At 46.0% G+C, this 25,751-nt stretch overlaps 1 protein-coding gene across 3 annotated transcripts; it reads left to right on the forward strand.

Annotated features, from left to right (window-relative positions):
* The first annotated feature begins 498 nt into the window (after positions 1-498).
* BAG1 (BAG cochaperone 1) lies at positions 499-21,871 on the forward strand. 3 transcript variants are annotated; one of them, XM_059924604.1, is made up of 9 exons: positions 499-618; positions 1,935-2,063; positions 3,334-3,416; positions 4,964-5,077; positions 14,466-14,573; positions 15,521-15,583; positions 16,108-16,198; positions 21,067-21,106; positions 21,679-21,871. In XM_059924604.1, the coding sequence occupies exons 1-7, from the start codon at positions 582-584 to the stop codon at positions 16,195-16,197; spliced, it is 624 nt and encodes a 207-aa protein (XP_059780587.1). In that variant the 5' UTR covers positions 499-581; the 3' UTR covers position 16,198; positions 21,067-21,106; positions 21,679-21,871. The 3 variants fall into 3 exon arrangements, with proteins under 3 accessions (XP_059780587.1, XP_059780585.1, XP_059780584.1); XM_059924602.1 differs by having other exon boundaries at positions 21,067-21,871; XM_059924601.1 differs by lacking the exons at positions 21,067-21,106; positions 21,679-21,871 and adding an exon at positions 18,138-18,436.
* Positions 21,872-25,751: the final 3,880 nt, after the last annotated feature.

Here is a 25,751-nt window from a genome sequence, read left to right on the forward strand (position 1 = left end):
CCTCGGTGGCGGGCGTGGGCGTGGCCTCAGATAAGCCAGGCGGGGCCTCGGCTGAGTGGGTGGGGCCCGGGGGCGGCGGTAGCGGAATAGAGCCTGGCGGGAGCGGGGCTGCTCCGAGGGGCGGGGCCGGCAGGCCCGGGCGGAGCGGGGAAGTAGCCGGGAGGGGTCGCGGGGCGCCGCGCTCAGCCTCCACCGCTGGGTGGGCAACAAGCGCGGGTCTGGCGGAGCGCGGCGGCTCTCGGAGATCGCGAGGCGACAGGGAGCGGCTGGGCCCCCGGCGGCGCGCCCCTCGGCTGGGCCGGGAGCCGCGCCAGTCGGTGCCCCCAGTCGAGCGCGGTCCGCCTCCCTCCCAGCGATCAGCCGTCCGGAGTGTGACCAGAGGGCATGCCGGATCCACCAGGGGCGCCGCCGCCTGCGCTCGCAGGCCGCGGGTGAAGAAGAAAGCACGGCCTCGCTCGGCCCGGAGCGAAGAGGTGACCCGGAACGAAGAGGTGACCCGGAACGAAGAGGGGTCCCGGAGCGAAGAGGCCGTCGGAAGCGAAGAGGTGGCCCTGAGTGAAGAGGTGGCCCGGAGCGAGGAAATGGCGGCAGCCGGGCTCAGCGTGACCGTCACCCACAGTGAGCGCGGGCTGCGAAAAGTCCGGCGGGGTCTCTGGGTTTGGCCACGTGCCCTCCCGAAGCATGTGTCCTTGTGTTCGTCTGGCGTCCGGAAGCGTGGGATCTGGTTTGTGTCCGTGGGGCCGGCTTTTGTACGGATCTTTTGTTCAGCACACCTTTCCATGTGGCTGGTGTTTTGTCTCAGGCCATTTGTTAGATCCTCGATGTCCGTGCTTCACATCGTGGTCCTGGTTGTATGTGTTAGTGTGTGCCTGCGTAGTTATTGTGGGTCTTTGTGCCTGGCTCTTTTTAGCCATGTTGTGTATGACTGCTGTGTGTCTGGACACCTACGTGTGTGCGAGAGTCTGAACTCTTGTCTGCTTTTTGAGTGAGCCTTGGGTTCAGGCGTACACTCTGGGCACCCTTTGGGTCTGCCTACTTTTGGAGTTGACACAGAACTAGACAAAGTTCTGTGTCGAGTTCTCCAGAGAGCTGAGTCCATGAGGTTTCCTCAGGACCAACTAGGGGAGACCCCAGGGCCTCAGAATCTGGTGACTAGGATTCTAGATAATTCAGGTTTAAGTGACCTTGGGATGTCTCCTTTCTAGGCAGCTGGTTTCTACTTCACATAGAAGCAGAGTTGGTAACACCTGTCCCACTCACTACATGTGGCTGTTGAGTAGGCTTAAGGCTTGGCATGATGCACCGGCACAGGCTACCTCCTTATTGTCCACATACCCAGAAAAGAATTAGCACCTCTGCTCCAAAAAGGAATTTCTGCTGTTTGAGTTTATTCATTCTTTTGTCTATTTACTGGGCACCAATCATGTATGTGCCCAGGTGTCCCCAGTGGGAGAGACCTGGAGGAAAAACATTTCCTTGCCCATTACAGCAAAGGAGACAAAAATAGTTCCTTGCCCAGTACAACACAGAGTAGAGGACAGTCAGTCCACAGGATGCAGATGGCTTGTGAAGAAGAGCACGGACTTTGAAATCAGATAGATCTGAGGTCAAGTTCTAATTCTAGAGTTGGGTCTCATTAGGCAGGGCTTAATTGGACTGAACTCATAGTTTGCTTATCTGTGAAATGGGGAATAATAGGTAGTACCTACTTCATGGGGTTGTTCTGAGAAATAAGATCATGCATGAAATGAGCCTAGTCAGCCCCTTATGCATGTTAAGTACTTAAAATGTTAGCTGATATCACTGATTTTGTTAGTTACTATAATAAAGGAAACAAAAATCCTTGAGCAGGCCTTGAAGGCTGGGTAAATAAAGTGTCAGCCTATATTGGTTTGTGTGAAAGAGTTTTCTTCAACACTTTTCTCTCTCACCAGGCAATGAGAAGCACGATCTTCAAGTTATCCCGCAAGAGGGTTGTAGTGAACCAATTGTCCAAGACCTGGCCCAGGTTGTTGAAGAGGCCACAGGGGTCCCGCTGCCTTTTCAGAAACTCATATTTAAGGGTAGGTATTTCTCTTCCAGCTTTGAGCCCTCATTGCTAAAAGGCCTATTTAAAACTGCTTAACTTTAACTAATAGTAACTCTCAGTTTTCAAACTAGGACAATTCTTATTTGCTTGTTAATTCATTCATCACTTCAACAAATATGTATTGAGGACCTACTATGCACTGGACACTTGTAAACATTTGAACAGGTATTAGAGTTGAAGTCACATGAGGGTGGCAGAAATATTACCATTTTTGATGAAGCACATGGGCAGTCTTCCCTGGCCAAGTTAGATCCTCTTCCCACTGTGTGTTCAGATGGCACTCCCTACCACTTTTGCATAACTTGTATTGAAATTCCTATTAAATAATTGTCTTCATAGTCACCGAACATCTGATTTCTCTAATACAGTAACAAACTCCACGAGGGGAGAGATATTGCTATGTGTCCAATGCTCGGCATAGTGCTGGCACAGAGAAGGTATTGAACAAACTTACCAGGGCCTGGATGTGGCAGGCCCAGTGGATGATGCTGATTTCTGCCAGGACACACCCACTCCCATCTGAACCCATTATTTTGGTATCTGATGAGGCTAAATTTATCCCGTTTGGTGCCAGTCGTAAAAAATTTAGTGATGGGAAGCATTCATATTTGTACTTCATAGTACAGCTCCTTGTCTTTTCTTTTTAAAAACATTTCATTTTAGAATTATAAAGGCAATAGAAATCCATGTTTCAAAATAGAGGAAAGCACAAAAAAGAAAATGTCCTCCTGGATAAAACCCCTCATAACAATTCAGTATATTTCTGTCCAGCCTCTTTTTGTTTGTTTGTCCTGGTATCCCAAAGTGTGGGTTCTCATTTGTGGCTTTTTTTTTTAGTTGACAAAACTAGGATCATTTCTAGTGATCTTCTTATAACGCTGGGTCATCAACATGTATTATGGCATTGAAGTTTCCTGAAAAAATGAGCTTTGATACCTACAAAGTCTTCTGTTGTACTGATGTATAGTTAATGCGTCCCCTATTACTGAATTTTTGGCTCTTTCCAGTTTCTCACTATTATGAATAATAGTTATTGTATAACAGTTTTTGTGTAGGCACATGTCCAGTTATGTGTTAGGGTAAATATCTAAAGTGAAGTTACTGGGTCAAGAAACCTTCTAAAAAGCGTATACCAATTCATCCTCTTCTCATTAGTGAGCACACTACTTCCTATACCCTTGCTGAAATCTATTTTCACTGGTGTGCAATTGTTGCAACTTGACATCACTTTCTTCTTTGTTCAGGAAAATCTCTGAAGGAAATGGAGACGCCATTGTCAGCACTTGGAATACAAAATGGTTGCCGGGTCATGTTAATTGGGAAAAAGGTAAATTGCTTTTTCCACCAGAATACCTCAGAATCAAATGACGAAGGTCTTTTATGCATGTTTCTGTTTAGAAGGCCAAATTAGGGACCCAGGGTTGGCACTGGTGAAGTAGCGCTCTCTAAACAAATGTAGTCTCTTTTTGTTCCATGGAGTTACCAGTTCTCATACCCTCCAGCTCCTGTTGGTTAGGGCTTTCACTCTGGGAATTAGGAGTGGTTTCACTCTGGGAATTAGGAGTGGTTATGCTGCCTCAGTAATGTGGCTTTTGTGTTGGTGGTGGAATCAGTCTGGTTAAAATAGTGCCTGAGGCAGTCCCTACTCACTTGGAGGGGAATTTGCAGGAGAGCGTTTTGTTAAAATAAACCTGTAGATTTTAAAAATAAGTACTCTGCAAACTTCAGGAGCCTCTCTTCCTTTAACCATTGTTTTTACTAAAATCTCACACAAGGATAAACCCTCTTTGGCTGGAAAGAAAGGTTCAGACTAAAGAGGTGACGGAGAAAAAGAGCCAGTTGGTGAGAAAAGTAGGCCCTGGGGTGATGAGAGAGGGCCATGGCCAGCCCTGCATTGTGACACAGTGGAATTGTTGGTCCTGTGAAGTTCCCTTACTTCGAGGGAGGTGGCTGATTCAGAGTGGAGAGAGGGCAGAGATTAGCAAAGTGGAGGCAAGGAAAGTCTAGTCCAGACTTGGAACTGCCAGGAGACTGGCACTCGGGATTTGGCCACAAAGAAGAATGTGAACAATTTGGGGTAGTGTAAAAGCAGGAAGCTGCTGGCTACCAATTAAGGTGAGAGAAGGGGAAATAATCTAGATTTCTTGCTCAAGGGTCAGGGAGAATGGTGATGGGCAATGAGCAGAACCCAAGGGTTGAGTTCGAAGAAGCTTCAGGACCCTCAATTGGAGCTGTCCTGGAGTATGTGGAACCAAGTCCAATTCAAGTCTCTTCTACCTATTTTGGGCTGTGTAACCTTAAGTTACTTTACAGTAACCTCAATTTCATCATCTGAAACAGTACCTCCTTCATTGGATTGTGGTAAGGCTTAAACAATAATACAGGTAAAGTGCTTAGGATGGTACCTGGCATAGAGGGGATGCTCAGTAAAAGTATTCATCATCATCATCATATTGAATGAGAGAGCTCAGGAATTCCATTTAAAGAAAGGGTAGAATTCCACCTGTCTCACCGTTCTGGACTCCTCACAGGCATTCACTGTAATTTGTTAGCACTCCAGGCTTCAGTCCAGAATCTGTTGGTAATCAGCTCGAGGCTGAGGTTGAATCTGGCACAAGGATCGGCTTTGTTCTCTGAACCCAAGCCGTCAGGGCTCTCTTGCCAGAATGTGTACCTGATACCTTCTCTGTATCTAGTCTAGAGTTTTTGTAGATAGAAAACCTTCATGTATAACCCTCCAGCTTGCCTTCTAAGAAGCAACAGAGTTAAGATGATGTTTTCTAGGTCAGTGGTTTAACCCACTTGTGGTCAGATTTTTTTTTTTCCTGACAGAAAAAAAATTTATTGACTTCATTTTATTCTTAAACATTTTAGAACAGTCCAGAGGAAGAAGCTGAACTAAAGAAGTTGAAAGATTTGGAGAAGTCTGTGGAGAAGATAGCTGACCAACTGGAAGAGTTGAGAAAAGAGCTTACTGGAATCCAGCAGGTAACTCTCTCCGTGGACTTTGTCTTTCTGCCTTCTATGAGAATTCTCTGGAGATACGAATGTGTGGTTACGAGGGCGGACTTTGTTTTCAGACTCCCTGGGTTCAGACCCTGGCTCTACCCTTCCTGTTACTGTGGGCAAGTTTGCCTTTGTCTCAGGTTCCTCATCTGTAAAAAGGGAGTAATGATGGTACCTCCCTCTTAGGGCTGTTGAGGGGATTAAATTGCATAATTTGAGCCTGACATATACTAAGTGCTTGGTAAGTGTTGTCACCACTGTTATTTCCAAACCCCAGCCAGCATCCATTTGTGCTCCTAGGAGAACACCTGCTGTGCTAGGATCATGTATTGTCTAAAATAGAATAAGTAGCTTCTCTCAGTCTAGTCAGTTATAATGTATTTGGCAAGGCAAAGAACATTGCGTTGATTCATAGAAGGTCCAAGCTGAGCATGATCTTGGGGTGGGCGTGGGGGTCATCCTATTCAATTCCGTATAGTATTAGAGGTGGAGTACTGGAACCAAATAAGGATGAGGAACAGCCGCAAACCACATACTTATTTTTGATCCCTTCATTATATAACATTTATGGATGTATGTTTGTGTTTTAATTATAAAAGTAATACATGCTGATTGTACATAGCTTTTAAGAAAACATATGGGCACTAATATGAAAAATAATAATTACCTGTAAGACCCCCAACTCAAAGATAATCATTACTAAAAACTGGAATCTATTTTTTCATCTTAAAAAAAATTGGTATAATGTTAGGTACGCTTTGTAAATTGTTCCTTCATTGGTTTAAAAAATTGAACATTTTCCCATGTCATTAAAAATGATCATACGTAACCAAATCACTTTGCTGTATACCTGAAACTAACACAGTACTGTAAATCAACTATACCTAAATAAAGAAAAAAAGTTTTGACTGAAAAAAAATGGTCATACTTTTCAAAACTTTTGCATAGTATTTCATCATATGAATGGATCATGGTTTACCTATCCAATTCTCTATTATTCATCACCTAATATTATTTTACCATTATGCATAATGCTTCCTTTTTTTTTTTAACATCTTTATTGGAGTATAATTGCTTTACAGTGGTGTGTTGGTTTCTGCTTTATAACAAAGTGAATCAGCTATACATACACATATATCCCCATATCTCCTCCCTCCTCCGTCTCCCTCCCACCCTCCCTACCCCACTCCTCTAGGTGGTCACAAAGCACTGAGCTGATCTCCCTGTGCTTTGCGGCTGCTTCCCACTAGCTATCTATTTTACATTTGGTAGTATACATAAGTCCATGCCACTCTCCCACTTCGTCCCAGCTTACCCTTCCCCCTCCCTATGTCCTCAAGTCCATTCTCTACACCTGCATCTTTATTCCTGTCCTGCCCCTAGGTTCTTCACAACCATCTTTTTTTTTTTTTTTAGATTCCATATATATATGTGTTAGCATATGGTATTTGTTTTTTTCTTTCTGACTTATTTCACTCTGTATGACAGACTCTAGGTCCATCCACCTCACTACAAATAACTCAATTTCGTTACTTTTTATGCCTGAGTAATATTCCATTGTATATATGTGCCATATCTTCTTTATCCATTCATCTGTCGATGGACACTTAGGTTGCTTCCATGTCCTGGCTATTGTAAATAGAGCTGCAGTAAACATTGTGGTACATGACTCTTTTTGAATTATGGTTTTCTCAGGGTATATGCTCAGTAGTGGGATTGCTGGCTCGTATGGTAGTTCTATTTTTAGTTTTTTAAGGAACCTCCATACTATTCTCCATAGTGGCTGTATCAATTTACATTCCCACCAACAGTGCAAGAGGGTTCCCTTTTCTCCACACCCTCTCCAGCATTTATTGTTTGTAGATTTTTTGATGATGGCCATTCTGACTGGTGTGAGGTGATACCTCATTGTAGTTTTGATTTGCATTTCTCTAATGATTAGTGATGTTGAGCATCCTTTCATGTGTTTGCTGGCAATCTGTATATCTTCTTTGGAGAAATGTCTATTTAGGTCTTCTGCCCATTTTTGGATTGCATTGTTTGTTTTTTTGATATTGAGCTGCATGAGCTGCTTGTAAATTTTGGAGATTAATCCTTTGTCAGTTGCTTCATTTGCAAATATTTTCTCCCATTCTGAGCGTTGTCTTTTTTTGTCTTGTTTATGGTTTCCTTTGCTGTGCAAAAGCTTTTAAGTTTCATTAGGTCCCATTTGTTTATTTTTGTTTTTATTTCCATTTCTCTAGGAGGTGGGTCAAAAAGGATCTTGCTGTGATTTATGTCATAGAGTGTTCTGCCTATGTTTTCCTCTAAGAGTTTGATAGTGTCTGGCCTTACATTTAGGTCTTTAATCCATTTTGAGTTTATTTTTGTGTGTGGTGTTAGGGAGTGTTCTAATTTCATTCTTTTACATGTAGCTGTTCAGTTTTCCCAGCACCACTTATTGAAGAGACTGTCTTTTCTCCATTGTATATTCTTGCCTCCTTTATCAAAGATAAGGTAACCATATGTGCGTGGGTTTATCTCTGGGCTTTCTATCCTGTTCCATTGACCTGTATTTCTGTTTTTGTGCCAGTACCATACTGTCTTGATTACTGTAGTTTTGTAGTATAGTCTGAAGTCCGGGAGCCTGATTCCTCCAGCTCCGTTTTTCTTTCTCAAGATTGCTTTGGCTATTCGGGGTCTTTTGTGTTTCCATGCAAATCGTGAAATTTTTTGTTCTAGTTCTGTGAAAAATGCCATTGGTAGTTTGATAGGGATTGCACTGAATCTGTAGATTGCTTTGGGTAGTATAGTCATTTTCACAATGTTGATTCTTCCAATTCAAGAACATGGTATATCTCTCCATATGTTTGTATCATCTCTAATTTATTTCATCAGTGCCTTATAGTTTTCTGCATACAGGTCTTTTGTCTCCTTAGGTAGATTTATTCTTAGGTATTTTATTCTTTTTGTTGCAATGTTTCCTTAATTTCTCTTTCAGATTTTTCATCATTAGTGTATAGGAATGCAAGAGATTTCTGTGCATTAATTTTGTATCCTGCTACTTTACCAAATTCGTTGATTAGCTCTAGTAGTTTTCTGGTAGCATCTTTATGATTCTCTATGTATGGTATCATGTCATCTGCAAACAGTGACAGCTTTACTTCTTCTTTTCTGATTTGGATTCCTTTTATTTCTTTTTCTTCTCTGATTGCTGTGGCTAAAACTTCCAAAACTATGTTGAATAATAGTGATGAGAGTGGACACCTTGTCTTGTTCCTGATCTTAGAGGAAATGGTTTCAAGTTTTCACCATTGAGAATGATGTTGGCTGTGGATTTGTCATATATGGCCTTTATTATGTTGAGGTAGGTTCCCTCTGTGCCCACTTTCTGGAGAGTTTTTATCGTAAATCGGTGTTGAATTTTGTCAAAAGGTTTTTCTGCATCTATTGAGATGATCATATGGTTTTTATCCTTCAAGTTGTTAATATGGTGCATCACATTGATTGATTTCCATATATTGAACATCCCTGGGATAAACCCCACTTGATCATGGTGTATGATCCTTTAAATGTGCTGTTGGATACTGTTTGCTAGTATTTTGTTGAGGATTTTTGCATCCATGTTCATCAGTGATATTGGCCTGTAGTTTTCTTTTTTTGTGTGACATCTTTGTCTGGTTTTGGTATCACGGTGATGATGGCCTTATAGAATGGGTTTGAGAGTGTTCCTCCCTCTGCTATATTTTGGAAGAATTTGAGAAGGATAGGTGTTAGCTCTTCTGTAAATGTTTGATAGAATTCGCCTGTGAAGCCATCTGGTCCTGGGCTTTTGTTTGTTGGAAGATTTTTAATCAGTCTCAATTTCAGTGCTTGTGAATGGTCAGTTATATTTTCTATTTCTTCCTGGTTCAGTCTCGGAAGGCTGTGCTTTTCTAAGAATTTGTCCATTTCTTCCAGGTTGTCCATTTTATTGGCATAGAGTTGCTTGTAGTAATCTCTGATGATCCTCTGTATTTCTGCAGTGTCAGTTGTTACTTCTCCGTTTTCATTTCTAATTCTATTGATTTGAGTCTTCTCCCTTTTGTTCTGTTGAGTCCGGCTAATGGTTTATCAATTTTGTTTATCTTCTCAAAGAACCAGCTTTTAGTTTTATTGATCTTTGCTATTGTTTCCTTCATTTCTTTTTCATTTATTTCTGATCTGATCTTTATGATTTCTTTCCTTCTGCTGACTTTGGGAGTTTTTTTGTTCTTCTTTCTCTAATTGCTTTAGGTATAAGGTTAGGTTGTTTATTTGAGATGTTTCTTGTTTCTTGAGGTAGGATTGTATTCCTGTAAACTTCCCTCTTAGAACTGCTTTTGCTGCATTCCATAGGTTTTGGGTCATCGTGTTTTCATTGTCATTTGTTTTTAGGTATTTTTTGATTTCCTCTTTGATTTCTTCAGTGATCTCTTGGTTGTTAAGTAGTGTATTGTTTAGCCTCCATGTGTTTGTATTTTTTACAGATTTTTTTTCCTGTAATTGATATCTAGTCTCATAGCGTTGTGGTTGGAAAAGACACTTGATACGATTTCAATTTTCTTTTTTTTTAACTTTTTTTTTTTTTTAAACATCTTTATTGAAGTATAATTGCCTTACAATAGTGTGTTAGCTTCTGCTTTATAACAAAGTGAATCAGTTATACATATACAATATGTTCCCATTTCTCTTCCCTCTTGCATCTCCCTCCCTCCCACCCTCCCCATCCCACCCCTCTAGGTGGTCACAAAGCACCGAGCTGATCTCCCTGTGCTATGCGGCTGCTTCAATTTTCTTAAATGTACCAAGGCTTGATTTGTGACCCAAGGTGTGATCTATCCTGGAGAATGTTCTATGAGCACTTGAGAAGAAAGTGTATTCTGTTGTTTTTGGATGGAATGTCCTATAAATATCAATTAAGTCCATCTTGTTTAATGTATCATTTAAAGCTTGTGTTTCCTTATTGGTTTTCTGTTTGGATGATCTGTCCATTTGTGTAAGTGTGGTGTTAAAGTCCCCTACTATGATTGTGTTACTGTCAATTTCCCCTTTTATGGCTGTTAGCATTTGCCTTATGTATTGAGGTGCTCCTATGTTGGGTGCATAAATATTTACAATTGTTATATCTTCTTCTTGGATTGATCCCTTGATCAGTATGTAGTGTCCTTCTTTGTCTCTTGTAATAGTCTTTATTTTAAAGTCTGTTTTATCTGATACGAGAATTGCTACTCCAGCTTTCTTTTGATTTTCATTTGCATGGAATATCTTTTTCCATCCCCTCACTTTCAGTCTGTATGTGTCCCTAGGTCTGAAGTGGTCTCTTGTAGACAGCATATATACAGGTATTGTTTTTGTATCCATTCAGCCAGCCTGTGTCTTTTGGTGGGAGCATTTAATCCATTTACATTTAAGGTAATTATCGATATGTATGTTCCTATGACCATTTTCTTAATTGTTTTCGGTTTGTTATTGTAGGTCTTTTCCTTCTCTTATGTTTCCCACTTAGAGAAGTTCCTTTAGCATTTGTTGTAGAGTTGGTTTGGTGGTGCTGAATTCTCTTAGCTTTTGCTTGTCTGTAAAGGTTTTAATTTCTCCATCAAATCTGAATGAGATCCTTGCTGGGTAGAGTAATCTTGGTTGTAGGTTTTTCCCTTTCATCACTTTAAATATGTCCTGCCACTCCCTTCTGACTGAGAATGTCCATTTGTGTAAGTGTGGTGTAAAGTCTTTCTGCTGAAAGATCAGCTGTTAACCTTATGGGGATTCCCTTGTATGTTATTTGTTGTTTTTCCCTGCTTTTACTATTTTTTCTTTGTGTTTAATTTTTGATAGTTTGATTAATGTGTGTCTTGGTGTGTTTCTCCTTGGCTTTATCCTGTATGGGACTCTCTGCGCTTCCTGGACTTGACTATTTCCTTTCCCATACTAGGGAAGATTTCAACTATAATCTCTTCAAATATTTTTTCAGTCCCTTTCTTTTTCTCTTCTTCATCTGGGACCCCTATAATTCGAATGTTGGTGCATTTAATATTGTCCCAGAGGTCTCTAAGACTGTCCTCAATTCTTTCGTTCTTTTTTCTTTATTCTGCTCTGAGGTAGTTATTTCCACTATTTTATCTTCCAGGTCACTTATCCGTTCTTCTGCCTCAGTTATTCTGCTATTGATTCCTTCTAGAAAATTTTAAATTTCATTTATTGTATTGTTCATCATTGTTTGTTTGCTGTTTAGTTCTTCTAGGTCCTTGTTAAACGTTTCTTGTATTTTCTCCATTCTATTTCCAAGATTTTGGATCGTCTTTACTATCATTTCTCTGAATTCTTTTTCAGGTAGACTGCCTATTTCCTCTTCATTTGTTTGGTCTGATGGGTTTTTACCTTGCTCCTTCATCTGCTGTGTGTTTCTTTGTATTCTTATTTTGCTTAACTTACTGTGTTTGGGGTCTCCTTTTTGCAGGCTGCAGGTTCATAGTTCCCGCTGTTTTTGGTGTCTGCCCCCAGTGGCTAAGGTTGGTTCAGTGGGTTGTGTAGGCTTCCTGGTGGAGGGGACTAGTGCCTGTGTTCTGGTGGGCGAGGCTGGATCTTGTCTTTCTGGTGGGCAAGACCGTTTCCAGTGGTCTGTTTTGGGGTGTCTATGACCTTATTATGATTTTAGGCAGCCTCTCTGCTAATGGGTGGGTTTGTGTTCCTGTCTTGCTAGTTGTTTGGCATAGGGTGTTCAGCACTGTAGCTTGCTGGTCGTTGAGTGGAGTTGGGTCTTAGCGTTGAGATGGAGATCTCTGGGAGAGCTTTTGCCATTTGATATTACATGGAGCCGGGAGGTCTCTGGTGCACCAATGTCCTGAACTTCGCTTTCCCACCTCAGAGGTACAGGCCTGACACCTGGCCGGAGTACCAAGACCCTGTCAGTCACACGGCTCAGAAGAAGAGGGAGAAAAAAAGAAAGAAAGAGAGAAAGAAAGTAAAATAAAGTTATTAAAATAAAAAGTAATTATTAAAAGTAAAAAATCAAAAAGTAGTAAAAAAAAAAAAAAAGAGAGAAGAAAGAAGGAAGGAAAGAAAGAATGAAAGAAGGAAAGAAAGAAGAGGGCAACCAAACCAAAAAACAAATCCACCAGTGATAACAAGCGCTAAAAACTATACTAAAAAAAAAAAAAAAAAAACAGACAGACAGAACCCTAGGACAAATGGTAAAAGCAAAGCTATGCAGACAAAAATCACACAAAGAAGCACACACATACAAACTCACAAAAAGAGAAAAAGGGAAAATATATATGTATCTATATATTAAAAAAAAAAAAAAAGGAGGAAGAGAGCAACCAAATCAATAAACAAATTACCAATGATAATAAATTCTAAATACTAAACTAAGATAAACATAAAACCAGGAACAAATTAGATGCAGAAAGCAAACCCCAAGTCTACAGTTGCTCCCAAAGTGCACCACCTCAGTTTTGGGATGATTTGTTGTCTCTTCAGGTATTCCACAGATGCAGGGTACATCAAGTTGATTGTGGAGATTGTGGAGAAATTTCCCTTTCTCTTCTTTGTTCGCTCAGCCGCACCCCCCCCCCCCCCCCCGCCCCGTTCAGCTTTGGATTTGGCCCCGCCTCTGCTTGTAGGTCGCCTGAGGGCATCTGTTCTTTGCTCAGACAGGACGGGGTTAAAGGAGCAGCTGCTTCTACTTCTGGGGCTCTGGCTCACTCAGGCCGGGGGGAGGGAGGGGTACGGATGTGGGGTGAGCCTGCGGGCGGCAGAGGCCGGCGTGACGTTGCAAACAGCCTGAGGCACGCCGTGCGTTCTCCTGGGGAAGTTGTCCCTGGATCACGGGACCCTGGCAGTGGTGGGCTGCACAGGCTCCCGGGATGGGAGGTGTGGAGAGTGACCTGTGCTCGCACACAGGCTTCTTGGTGGCGGCAGTAGCAGCCTTAGCGTCTCATGCCCATCTCTGGTGTCCACTCTGAGAGCCGTGGCTCACGCCCATCTCTGGAGCTTGTTTAGGTGGTGCTCTGAATCGCCTCTCCTCGCATCCCCTGAAACAATGGTCTCTTGCCTCTTAGGCAGGTCCAGACTTTTTCCTAGACTCCCTCCCGGCAGCTGTGGCGCACTAGCCCCCTTCAGGCTGTGTTCACGCCGCCAACCCCAGTCCTCTCCCTGGAATCTGACCTCTGAAGCCCGAGCCTCAGCTCCCAGCCCCCACCTGTCCCGGCGGGTGAGCAGACAAGCCTCTCGGGCTGGTGAGTGCTGGTCGGCACCGATCCTCTGTGTGGGAATCTCCCCGCTTTGCCCTCCGCACCCCTGTGGCTGCGCTCTCCTCCGCGGCTCCAAAGCTTCCCCTCCCCACCATCCCCCATCTCCGCCAGTGAAGGGGCTTCCTAGTGTGTGGAAACCTTTCCTCCTTCACAGCTCCCTCCCAGTGGTGCAGGTCCCGTCCCTATTCTTTTGTCTCTGTTTTTTCTTTTTTCTTTTGCCCTACCCAGGTACGTGGGGAGTTTCTTGCCTTTTGGGAAGTCTGAGGTCTTCTGCCAGCGTTCAGTAGGTGTTCTGTAGGAGTTGTTCCACATGTAGATGTATTTCTGATGTATTTGTGATCTCCACGTCTTACTCCTCCGCCATCTTGAAGCCATTATGCTTCTTTGAATGTCCTTGGACATAAATCTTTTTTGACCGTTTCCGATTTTTTTGGTAGAATAAATTCTTTGAGTTGGAATTGCTGGCTAATATATACTACATGAGATCCCTGCTCTCCACCTGTTGTCACCAGCTAACTGGTCATTAGGCCAAGCATTGTGAATAAACAGAGAGACAATTTAATAAAAATAATGTAAGTGCTGCCATTTGTTAGCATACATACATCTGTGTCAGGAATTCTATTAAAGGTCTACATGTATTTCTCTTTATCCTCATGGTAACCCTCTGGGGTGTGGGTATCATGATCTCAATTTTAAAAATGAGAACACCGAGGCACAGATAGGTTAAGGAACTTGCTCAAGGTCATAAGCCAGTACAGTGCAGTCAGAATTGAAGCGCAGGCCTATCAGACTCTAAACTCTGTGCTCTTAATGTCTGCTTCTCGTGTGCGGGTAGTCACTGGTGACTGGGGGCTTCGCCAGAGCCAGGCCTCCGCAGGCATTTGTGACCCCAGTGGACCATGTAAGATAGACCATGTAATGGCCTGCAGCCTACTACAGCGCTTGGGGTGGCCCATGGCCGGCTTTTCTGTTTTTCCCAAGAGGTGAAGTTGCGGGCCTGAGGTCTGGCCCAGCCTGTTGGGGAATGTGGACTCAGGGTGTGGCTGCTTCATCAGTGCCTTGGCTTGGAGTTTTCCATCAGCCTCAAGGAACCCTTGCAATAATGCATCATTCCTCCACAGGGTTTTCTGGCCAAGGATTTGCAAGCTGAAGCTCTCTGCAAGCTCAACAGGAGAGTAAAAGCCATAATCGAGCAGTTTATGAAGATCTTGGAAGAGATTGACACACTAGTAAGTAAATATTCAGCTGAGAAGAACTAGTTTCCTTTGATTATTTTTCAGTCAGTTTCACTCTTTCAGTATCGCACTCACTGCCTGAGGGTATTGAGCACCTATCGTGTACCAGACACTGCTAGGTCTTTGGTGAATACACGGAAAGGTAAGATGGTTCCTGATTTCTCCTGTCCCACCAACATAGGGCTTTTGTCATATTATTTATGTATGTATGTATGTATGTATTTATTTATTTTGGCCACGGCATGCGGGATCTTAGTTTCCCGATCAGGGATTGAACCCATGCCCCCTGCATTGGGAGTGCAGAGTCTTAACCACTAGACTGCCAGGGAAGTCCCTGTCATTTTTATTTATGTATGCCAGTAGCATCTAATCCTCAGGAAGCTGGGACCCAAGTGATCCATGATCTCATGATTAGAGAAACACAGGGCTTAACTTTCCTAACACACATGTGTCTGACATTTCACTGAGCTCATTACCGGTACAGAATTCAGTCAGACCCAGCTCCCGTGAGGCTGTTGGGAATCATCGATGCCACGCTTCCTCTTAGAGATGACACAGTAATGATACCTCTAGCCTAAACCACTCTGCTTGGGATTCTTAGGGGGAGGTGGTAAAGAAGAAGCAGAAAAGCACTGTGCTTCTCCTGCCACACTGAGCTCATGGTCCAGCCAGGACACAGTATCCATGCACAGGAAACAGTGAACGGACAAAGTCCATGTTATAGATCTATGGCCCTGACACCAAGAACAAAGGGAGCTTCTATAGGGGTGAGAGTCATGGGGAGGGCCATGTAGGGTACAGATCCAGGGAAGTGATTCCTGAAAATGCATGTCATTCACATTAGTGACCTGTGGCCTGTTCGGTATACTGTAGGTATTTCTGACGTGTTCTTATGTCATTTTCACTGAGGATTATTTATACGTCAACTTATTCTTCCGTAGGTTCTGCCAGAAAATTTCAAAGACAGTCGAATGAAAAGGAAGGGTTTGGTGAAAAAGATTCAGGTGAGTTGTGTGGTAGGGCATCACACAGTGTAATGTGTTGGCGCATGTATCTGTTCAAAGTAGGGTAGAGTACAAGTGTGGTGTGGCCTCTCTTTGGTTCTTATATCTCAGCATGAGCCCAGAACCTAAGAGAAGAGCTCCTTTCATGTCCCTGTAATTAAATTTGGATTTAAACTAATTGGGAAGGAAGATGGCCGGAGAGCAGATAGGACTGACATGTTATAGTGATCCGATGGACAGGACCCCCTGAAATCGTGCACTTGCAGTGGCCTGGCTTCCTGTCCTCAGCACCCTTTGGGGGTTGTTGGCATAGAGCACTGTCAGAAGCCCTGGTCCTGTGCTTCCTCTACCTCCCCCTCCTTCCTCTGGAGCCCAGGCCATCTCCATCGCTGCACACCCGTTTCAGCCTGAGTCAGTCGCCCGGGGGTTCCCCAGAGTGGCTGGGCAAAGAGCCTCTTGCGGGTGGGGCTGGCAGGGGTGCCTGGCCCCGAGTGGGCCCTTACTGCTCTGCATTTACCTTGTAGGCGTTCCTAGCTGCCTGTGATACAGTGGAGCAGAGCATCTGCCAGGAGACGGAGCGACTGCAGTCCACAAACTTGGCCCTGGCTGACTGAGGTGAGGCAGAGAAGGCTGTGCTGCCTTGAAGAACAGCTCCACCAGCCCTGCATTCTCCGGAACAGAAGTTACGTGCTTTTTCCGGGGCTGCTGGGGACAACTGGCTGATTGCCAGTTTTCCTTCTCTTATACCTGCTCTCAGTGAACGAGTATTGTCTGTGCAATCTTAGCGCTCCTGTCGGTTTCTCGTTCCGTCTGTGTATATCTGTGCTGTCCAGCAGCCCACCTTGTCTGGAGAGGGCCTCCTCTGCCCAAGTCTTCCCAGCTTGTTTGACCTTTGGATGCTTTCTTTGGGCTGGTGAGAGCTCTCATTTGTCCTGGGGTAGTTCTGGGTTTATCAGCTATCCTGTCTTCAGATACATGAGGCCTTTTTGCCCTTATGATCCCATAGTCCCATCTGTGTAAACCAGAATCACCAGGAGGCTACATCTGGTCAGGAATGTTAGGAATGGCTCAGAACAGGTGTTTGGCACACAGGTAGTCCAGGTATCTCTCATTGTGACCTAATTCTGGAACAGCTGGCTGGGTTGTGGGTTCATAGACCCTGTCTTCACCCCCCAGTGACCCTGACCAGTCACAGGCCGTGAGGTCTCAGGGGGCCTTTCCTGGAGTGGGGCCTGTGGTTGATCCTTGGACTTCCTTGTCCCCAGGCAAATCTCTAGGAGGTTACAACCCAGAGTTGACTAAGTCTCTGCTCGAAACCGGGTCACAACCATGGCTTGGGAGGGGCAGAGAGGAGAGGCAGAGTGAATAGTAAAGCAGGCAGGTAGTGAGGGCCACCATAAACTTCTCAGGAGTTCCTTCAAAGGCATTTCTGTTAACCCTACCCTTCTGAGATCTACATGTCCTCTGAGTTCCTTCGAGGCTGTTTTTGTCTGTTTTGTGGCCTTTTTCCCCTTCATTGTTATTTAAAAAATAAAACAGTTTATATATACGTCAGCAAGCAGAAGAGTGTTTAGGCTTTTTTTTCCTTTTGGTAGATGAAGTATGGGAAGCAAAAGCCTTCTGAGGTTCTAGTCTAGTTATGTTATAAAGTTGAGAGTGGCCCTGGGTGCTGGAACGATTAAACTGGTCAGCTGCCATCACCCCATTTTTTTCACACAGTGCCCAGGAGACCGGCTTCCAACAGGCCACTCTGAGGCCAACCTTCTTTGGCAGAGAGGGAGTCTGTGAAGTCCCAGGCATTTAGGGCTGCGTGGGTGGGACTAGGACAAGGTGGTGGTTAGGGGTGGACAAGTGGACGAGGCTCGGGGCCCGGCCCGCCCACCCCCAGCTTTCATCAGAGCAGTCCAGGATTTATCTGTTTCTAGGTAGTAGCTGTGTGGCCTTGGGCCACAGCACGTTCCTGTGTGCCAGATACCACTCTAAGTTCTTGAGGTGTACTTGTCATTTAATCCTCACACAATCTAGGACATAGACAGATACTATCCCTATTTTATAGATGAGCTCAGGTAATTTGCTCAAGATCATAGAGTAAGTAACAAAGTCAGGACACAAACTGGGCAGCTTGATTCCGAGCCCATGGTCTTAATCTCTACCGGTTTGCCTCCCAACTGACATGGGGTTGCTCACACCCTCTCATTTTCTCTTTTCCTTCTACTTATCTCCCATGTTGGCCTCTGCACTTCCCCTCTGGCCCTCTCCAGTTCATTCTCCACAGAGCAGCTGAGTGATCATGAAGTACACATCTTACCATGTCAGTCCCCTGCTTAAAAACCTCAGTGGCCCCCATTTCTCTTGGGATAAAGGCCAAGGTCCTTACCCTGCTCCCTTCTCATCTCGGGCCACTGTCCTGTTTGTTCTCTGCTGTCAGCCACTCTGGTCTAGTTCAGGCCCTCAGGTGCTCTGTGCCCTCTCCCGACCTTGGGTCTTTGCACACGCTATTCCTCTGCTTGGACAGTTCCATGCCATCCTTCCCCTACCCCTACCCCTGTCCTAGGTGACTGCTGTTCATCCTTCAGAACGTAAATGTCTCTTCATGGAGAAACCTCACCTACTACCGTCTGAGAACATCAAGCCCCCAGGTGATATCCTCTCACAGTTTGTCATGACTTTTTATGATAAACAGCATTTATCATGGTCTATGATGATTTATGTGTGGGATTATTTGATTAATATTTGCCTTTATGCTAGACTGTGAGTTCCTTGGGTTAAGGAGCTTCTTCGTCTTGTTAACAGTGTATTTCAAGCACATTGTCTGGTTTATATTAGATGCTCAATAAATATTTGGAGAATGAATGAATGTTGACCGCACACATTAATAGTGAAATTTCCACTGCTGCACTCACCCACTGAAGCTCCGTCAGCACTGGGATTTACAGCATCCGCTAGCCATTGTCTTATTTAAGGGTGCGCTGCCCAGCAGATGTCAGGGTAGTAACACGGCCCACTCACATAGATCTGCGCATCTACAGGGCATCTCTGCCTATGAACAGGGAAGGAGTACGCCTCAGTTGCCCACTTCCCCATAACATGATCAGTCCTGCCGCAGGGGAACAAATGGGGCTCTGTGATCCCCACAAACATCCTTCAGCCTCACAGAGTGGGAAGAATTCTCCCACACATTTTCTGTTCAGTCAATTCTTTCTGCTTATCCTTCAAGGCACAGCTTAAAGTTTATCCCCTCTGAGAAGCCCTTCTTCATCTGGTAGTCAGGACTCTTAGTTGAAAACACCACAAACCTATTCCAGAGAGATTGTTGAAACAGAAAATTTGTTGGTAGGATGTTATCTCATGTAACTTTGGGAAGTTCAAGGGCAGTTGGGCTTCAGGAACACAAATGCTGCCTGAAATTTCTCTCTGTATCTCATTGCATGTCACTACCAGAGAGGAACTGCCTCTGTTTCCTTCTTTCTTTCTTTCTTTTTTTTTTTTTTTTTTAACATCTTTATTGGAGTATAATTGCTTTACAATGGTGTGTGTTTCCTTATTTCTGATTTGAAAAATCTGGAGACTAATCTTCTGGCCAATCAGCAGTGGCCATGGCAGCAGGGTCACATGCCACAGACAGGCCTTTGGGGCCCACACTTACATTTCAGGGTGGTTCCCAGAGACAGGGCCACGGTTTCCACATCTGTAAAGTGGGGAATTAGGTCTTTCTTTCTGTGTGGTGTTCTGGCACATTGCTCAGGCTTAACCTTTGTGATTCCTCATCGTGTGAGTGGAAGCCTGGGAGGGGAGGGTCACTGAGGAGAAGCTTGGCTGAGCTCTGCCCCTTGGGTCTAAGAGGGGCTTGCTTCCCACTTAGGGCAGAGACTTAGATGTCACCAATATCCACTCTTCCTACACTAAGTGAACTACTAATTTGCAGCTTAGCATGTGGCCAACCAGATAAAATAATATTTCCCAGTCTTTTTGCACTAGCATGGCCAAGAGACTACATTTTAGCCAATGGGTTGTGTGTGCATCTTAGGGAAGCATCGTCAGATGCAGTAGAGTGCCCTTTCCCCCTCTCTGTGGGCTGAGTATAGACATGATGGTTGGAATTGGAGCGGCTATTTGGACATTGGGGTGGAAACTGATAAGGATAGCAGAGTATAATATAAAAGGAGCATGAAGTTAGCATACTACATAGGTTTGTGTGTGAGAGAAATTAACTTCTATCTGTTTAAGCCACTGTTATTTTGGCTTTTTGGTCTCTCACAGCCAGACTTGATCTTATACCAACCCTATGCAGGTGGGAAACAAGTTTCTATTGTCAATAGCCATAGAAGGGCCTTACAGGTGACCTCTCAGTCCCTGCTACCTGCAGACCTGTCAGCAACAATTCCTGCCCAGGTTCCCATTTCAGTGGTCCAGGGAATGCTGGTTCCTGTCCTCCCTGCCCCCACTTTCCTCCCAGTGTGTGTCTTCCCGCCGAGCATTTCCTGCTCCAGCTGCCTGCCCTGGAGCAGGAATCTGAGTCTGTGTGACCCTGCTGCCGCCTGCCAGGCCCCTCTCCACTCTCTTCTGCCCACCACCTCCGCCACTACCAAAAGGCTCCTCCTGTAAGCCTTGGCCAAGAGCGGGTATCCGACATATACCACAGGCTGGGATCTCTGTCTATGGTGGGATTTCCCAATGCTACGTGTCCCTGTGGGCCATTGTGTGAGTGCCTGTGAGCTGTGTGTGTCCAGTGTCAACATATTGAACAACCAGTCCGAATGGATGTTGACCAAAAGAGCAGAGCAGGGTCTGGACATGATCCTGCTATGGTGGCCAGGGTGCAGGGGGACACTCAAGGGCTTGGGGCAGCACCTGTTGTCAACAATTACAGACCTAGTTCAGTATTGTAATGAGCAGTCAGATGTATGATGAATACCACCTGAATATCAGCCATGATAGTGTCGACGTGTGGTGGGTTCTGTGTGTGTGTGTGAGTGAGATTTGGGGTGCTGGTACAGCCCAGGGAGAAAACTGTGAGGGGTGTGGGACCCTCCCAAAGGCTGAGGCTGGGCCTTGCAGTGGCAGAGGGTACAGATTTCACTTAGGTTCTTGACCTCAGTGACAGGCCAGGCTGGGGCACACAGGAGCACTGGATAGAGCCCTGGGGACAGGGACTGACTCTCAGAGTTCTGACCGCCTCGTGAAGGGAGAAGATGCCTGGGACCTCTAGGGGAACATGTGACAGGGTTGAGGAGCGCCAGAGTGATGGAGAGGACATCAGATTCAGAGTAGGGAGGACGGCAAAATTCCCCCCCATGCCAACCGCCTCCCCAGGATCCCCAAAGACACTGACCCGCTTGGCCGGGTTGTGCTGAATCTTTTATTTCATGTCACATCCTCTCCATGCCCACCACGGTTCTCCCTGAAGCTTCATGGCTCAAGGGGCTCCTGTGGGGTTCGCATCTGCCATCGTTCACGATCTGGATGTCCTGTCTTTTTTCTAGGATCACAGCAGACAAGGATGAGGCCACCTCCTCAGGAACCGTAATGTACCCTTCAGGAACCCTGGCCCAGTCCAGACCCCCTGCTGAGCTCTGCCCACCCACCCAGTGTACAGTGCGGGGGAGGTCCCAGGGCTCCCTGGGCATATCCTTCTACAGCTTTTCCCTCTGTACACCCTCCCCCGGGCGGTTTCAGCTTCCTGGGCTTTCAACCACCTCTGCATGCTCTTGGCCGCAAATCTGTCTCTGGCCTGGACCTCTGTCTTAGACTCCAGGCCTGTTCACATGATTGTCCATTGTACATCGCCGCTGGGATGTCCCAGAGGTTCCACTGTCCAGGAACATCATCGCCCCACAAACCTGCCACACACACCCTGCCCCCCGCCACATGGCACCACCAGCCACCCAAGCCTACAAGTTAGAAACCAGCTTGTTGCTCTTGCTTCCTTCCTGCCTGTCAACCCCTCGCATCCAATCTCACAGCTTGTCGATTCTACGCCCAATGTAACCCTAAGTCTTTAATTATCATGATCGTTTTCCAAGTTAGGACAGTGTCCATCTGTCTAGAGTATTGCAGCTTCCAAAGACTTTCTTCTCTTCTGTGTTCTCACTTAGCTCTGGCCGGCTCAAGGTCTTGTGAATGAAGAAATGAGACCAAATAGGAGATCCGATGTACCAAGGTCATGTTCTGGCCCTGCTCGCTCTAGACTCATTTCTTGCCTCTCCCCAATTCTCCTTTAAATGAGAATGTACTCCAGCATACCCACCTTCTTATATTTCCTCAAATATAAACTTTTTTTCCTTTCTAGATCTTTCCAAACTCATTTCTCTACTTGGAATTACCTTCCCTTGTTTCTTCTTTTTCCTACCTAATTTCTACTTATCCCTCAGGGCTGAGCTGAGGTGTCACCTCCCCTGGGAAGTCTTCCCTGCCTTGTCCTTGCCTGGTACCCACAGTACCCTGTGCGCCCCCATCTGGGCCTTTAGCATTCTGTGCTGCCGTTGGCTGACCTTCAGCTTGGCTTCCCCGTTAGACTGACTGTTTGCCCCAGGAGCCGGTAATGCTGTCTAGCTTATTATGCCCTGTTGTATCCCCAGTGCCCAGCCCACAGTAGGTGTTCAATAAATAATTGTTGGCTGGAGGAATAAATGAACAAATAAGGTCACCTAGTCAGTCGGGGGCAGAACAAGGAAAAGAGCCCAGAGTTTCTACCCTCACCCCAAACCCCCCACCAGTGGGCTTTCTGCTTGGAACCATGTGCCTTCTTTTGATTTATACTTGCACTCACTCTGTTATGGGCAAATGTTGGAGGACTCTTCCCAGGCCAAGTGTGAGTGAAGGAAGAAGCAGGTCAAGTCCTGCTCCTTTCAGACTCATATGCACCACAGATGGGGCCCACCCAAGCCAACCCAGGGGAAGGTGGCGGGGAGGGGGGTGGACTTACATCCGAGCCAAGCAGAGCTTGCATTCACTGTCATACGTGACCCCGTCAGTGCCACAGACCGGGTCATATATCTAGGGGCAGACTGGAGATTCTGCCATGTGCTCACAGATGGGCTGTGGAAGAGCGGAAGGGGGAGGCGCTCAGGGATTTGGAGGCAGAGAGGAGGGACCTGGGGGCTCTGCTTGCAGCCAGGCGGGGATCTCCACGGAGGAGCCAGATTCAAGAAGGCCTCAGTGTGGGTCCAAAGAGCATGAAACCAACCACTCAGGGCCCTTTGGCACGTTTACTTATGTGTGTGTACATGACTGTGGACCGTGGGTGTGTACGTAAGTGTGTACTTATATCTGCTGAGCCCAAGTAGGTGGGCATCCAAGTGAGTGCCTGTCTTTATGGGCTCACACACTCCTCACGGGGTCTAATAGAACCCTGCTGCTGGTCCTATTGAGGACCCCGAGAGACGGAACCACCCATCATTCCTAGGAGGCCCCGCTTCCCTGGGGGCTCCTGAACTCACCCTGGCCCGCATGACCTATCAGGCCCCTAGTATGAGAAGGCTGGAGAAATGGAACTTAATTGAAGCTCAGTCTGAAAGGGTTTAAAGCCAGCCCTGAGGTCAGGGTCAGAATTGGGTCAGGACTAGGATTAGGGTCTGGGGTAGGGATAGGGTGAGGGGGGCAGTGCCCTGCAGCAGTGAAGGCCCCAGGCCCGAGAGACCTGAACTCTGCACTGATTAGCCATGAATCTTTGGCGAAGTGGGTGGGCCTGCTCAGCCTGGAAGGGCTAACCTGGGGAGCATGCAGGCTCAGGAGGCCACCCTGGCCGCTGCGGAGCCATTGAAGGTGTATGAGCCGGAGTGTAAAGAAGAAGAATCCTGGTTTCCCAGCATGGATGAGAGGGCTCCCCTCTGCAGAAGGAAGGCCGGATCCGCAGCCCTGAGGCCAGAACCGCAAGCAGCTGCCTTACCATTCTTGAGAAAATGACCTTTGCTGCCGACACGGGCACTTCTGAAAGGCAAAGAAGCAAGAATTAGGTGATATTGGCTCTAAGCCCCAGGTCCAGGGGCCTGAAGACAGCTTCTTTGGGCCATCTGTCCCAGCCACCACCCAATCTGGAATTCCTCAAGGAAAGGTAGTGAGTCACCAGAGAGGGGCTCCCAGAAAGCTCATGTGACCTTGTATTACAAGAACTGAGACAGAAAGTCTAGAATTAGGGAGATGAAAGTCCAGCCTGTCCGTTATTAGTCAGATCCCACTGGGATTGTTATGTTCCATACAATAGCAATGAAAATAACTCAGTTACTGTGTAGCAGGCCTTGACAACACGTGATCTTGACTGCTATTCACAGCTTTCTCAAGCCTGTGTAACAGGCAGGAGAGGAAGCAGTGGTCTGCGACCCCCAGGGGCACTCATTTCCTCAGCTGCCAGGAGTATTGGCTGCTCACGGCAGAGTCCTTTCCTGGGAATTGCCCTCAGAGAATGGAGTTGCCCTGCCCAAGGTCGCATTCCCTACCCAGGAACAGCTCGCATCCAATGTCAGGGTGATGTGGGTACAACGGTCTGGACTCCTCATCTCTGCTCAGAATGATGCCAATGGGCCATCCCAGCTCCACTGCATCACAGTCAACATCCCTCATCCCTCATAGGTGTTACCCCCTGAGCACTCCCCAGAGTCTGCTTCCCAGGGAACTTGACCAGCTTATGAAAGAGGCTTGCAGGTAAAGCAACACAGTTTGTTAAGGGCAGAGCTTGGATTTGCACATGGATCTGTCACTCCACACACGCAGTCATGCCCCATGGCCCCTCGAGGTCTGGACGAACTTCTTACAGGACACGAGCAAATTGCTATGTGACTGGCGAGCGTGACAGGTGGATGAGGGAATGGGAGCTGTATCTAAGGCCACAGGTGTAAGGAAAGGTAACCATGTAAATTGAAGAAGGGCAGGCTGCTTCCTGAAGTCTCTGAAGGGCTGTCATGGGGCCATGGGAGAGATGAGCTCTTCTCAACCTCACAGGGCAGAGCTCATCTGCGTGAGGAGGCTGCAAAGAAGCAGGTGTGGGTTCCAGAATTTTCTCTCAGTGGGAGCTATGCCTTAATGAAGGAGGCTGTCTCCAGAAGTGGAGAGCTCTCGATCCCTAGAGGTGGGCAATGTGGTGTGGTTTTAGCTTTTCCTGGAGACGCTATTACAAGAGATTTCCAAGGCAGAGAGGAAGAAGGGAACCAAAACTGACCTCTGATGCACTGTTGAAGCATCAACATGCAAATCAAGCCTTGTCACCACACTGCTCAAAACCCTTCCATGTCATAATTACCCAAACTGGAAATTATCCAAATGTCCATCAACAGGCGAATGGATAAACTGTGATACACACGTACAGTGCAATACAACTCAACAGTAAAAACAAGCCAATAACTGATAACATGCAACACCATGGCTGAATCTCAAAAACACGCCTAAGAAGCCAGACACAAAAGACTCCACACTGTATGGTTTCATCTGTGTGACATTCTAGAGCAGGCAAACTAATGTATGGTGGAAAAAAGTCAGAGCTGTGGTTGCCTCTGGGGTGGGGGTTGGGTAGGGGCAGGGATTGACTGACATGAGGGAAATTTCTGGAGAGATGGAAATGTTCTGTATCTTGGTAAGGGTCTGGGTTACACAGGTATATGCCTCATCAAAACTCATTGAATAGGATTCACTGAGTGATAAGACTTGTGCCTTTCATGGTGCATAATTGTTAGCGGGGGAAAAACATTAAAAAAAATATAAAGCCCTTCCAAGGCTCCCTATCGTGACCACTAAGCCTCTTCATCTTACGTTTAGGGCACCGCATGAGCTGATCCCAAACTTCCCCTGGGCTCACTTCCTCGTACACCGCCCCATGCCCCTATGCCCCTGCCATTCCTCTCTGCTCACTCTTCTGGAACAAGCTCTGTGTTGGCTTATGCTGGTCCCTCTGCCTGAAATGTCCTTATTCTCCTCCTCCTATTGACTGAGACCCTCCTTTCAAGATGCAGACCACCTCCCAGTGACGTATTCCCTGATATCCCCCAGGGTTTCCTGAGCAGGCCTGGACTTAGGCTTCTGTTTTAGTCCGTTTGGGCTGCTATAACAAAAATAGCATAAACTGGGTGGCTTATAGACAACAAACGTGTATTACTCATAGTTTTGGAGGCTGGAAGTCTAAGGTCATGGTGCTGGCAAACTTGGTGTCTGGCAAGAACCCTCTTCCTGGTTAGTAGTC

Source organism: Balaenoptera ricei, chromosome 6 (assembly GCF_028023285.1).
Source record: "Balaenoptera ricei isolate mBalRic1 chromosome 6, mBalRic1.hap2, whole genome shotgun sequence".
NCBI lineage: Eukaryota > Metazoa > Chordata > Mammalia > Artiodactyla > Balaenopteridae > Balaenoptera > Balaenoptera ricei.

Bases quoted from the DNA above. Each gene is read 5' to 3' on its own strand.
- BAG1 (XM_059924602.1), top strand. From the start codon at position 582: ATGGCGGCAGCCGGGCTCAGCGTGACCGTCACCCACA. The intron at 5,078-14,465 runs GTAACTCTCTCC...ATTCCTCCACAG, and splicing joins AGCTTACTGGAATCCAGCAG to GGTTTTCTGGCCAAGGATTT. The intron at 14,574-15,520 runs GTAAGTAAATAT...ATTCTTCCGTAG, and splicing joins TGGAAGAGATTGACACACTA to GTTCTGCCAGAAAATTTCAA.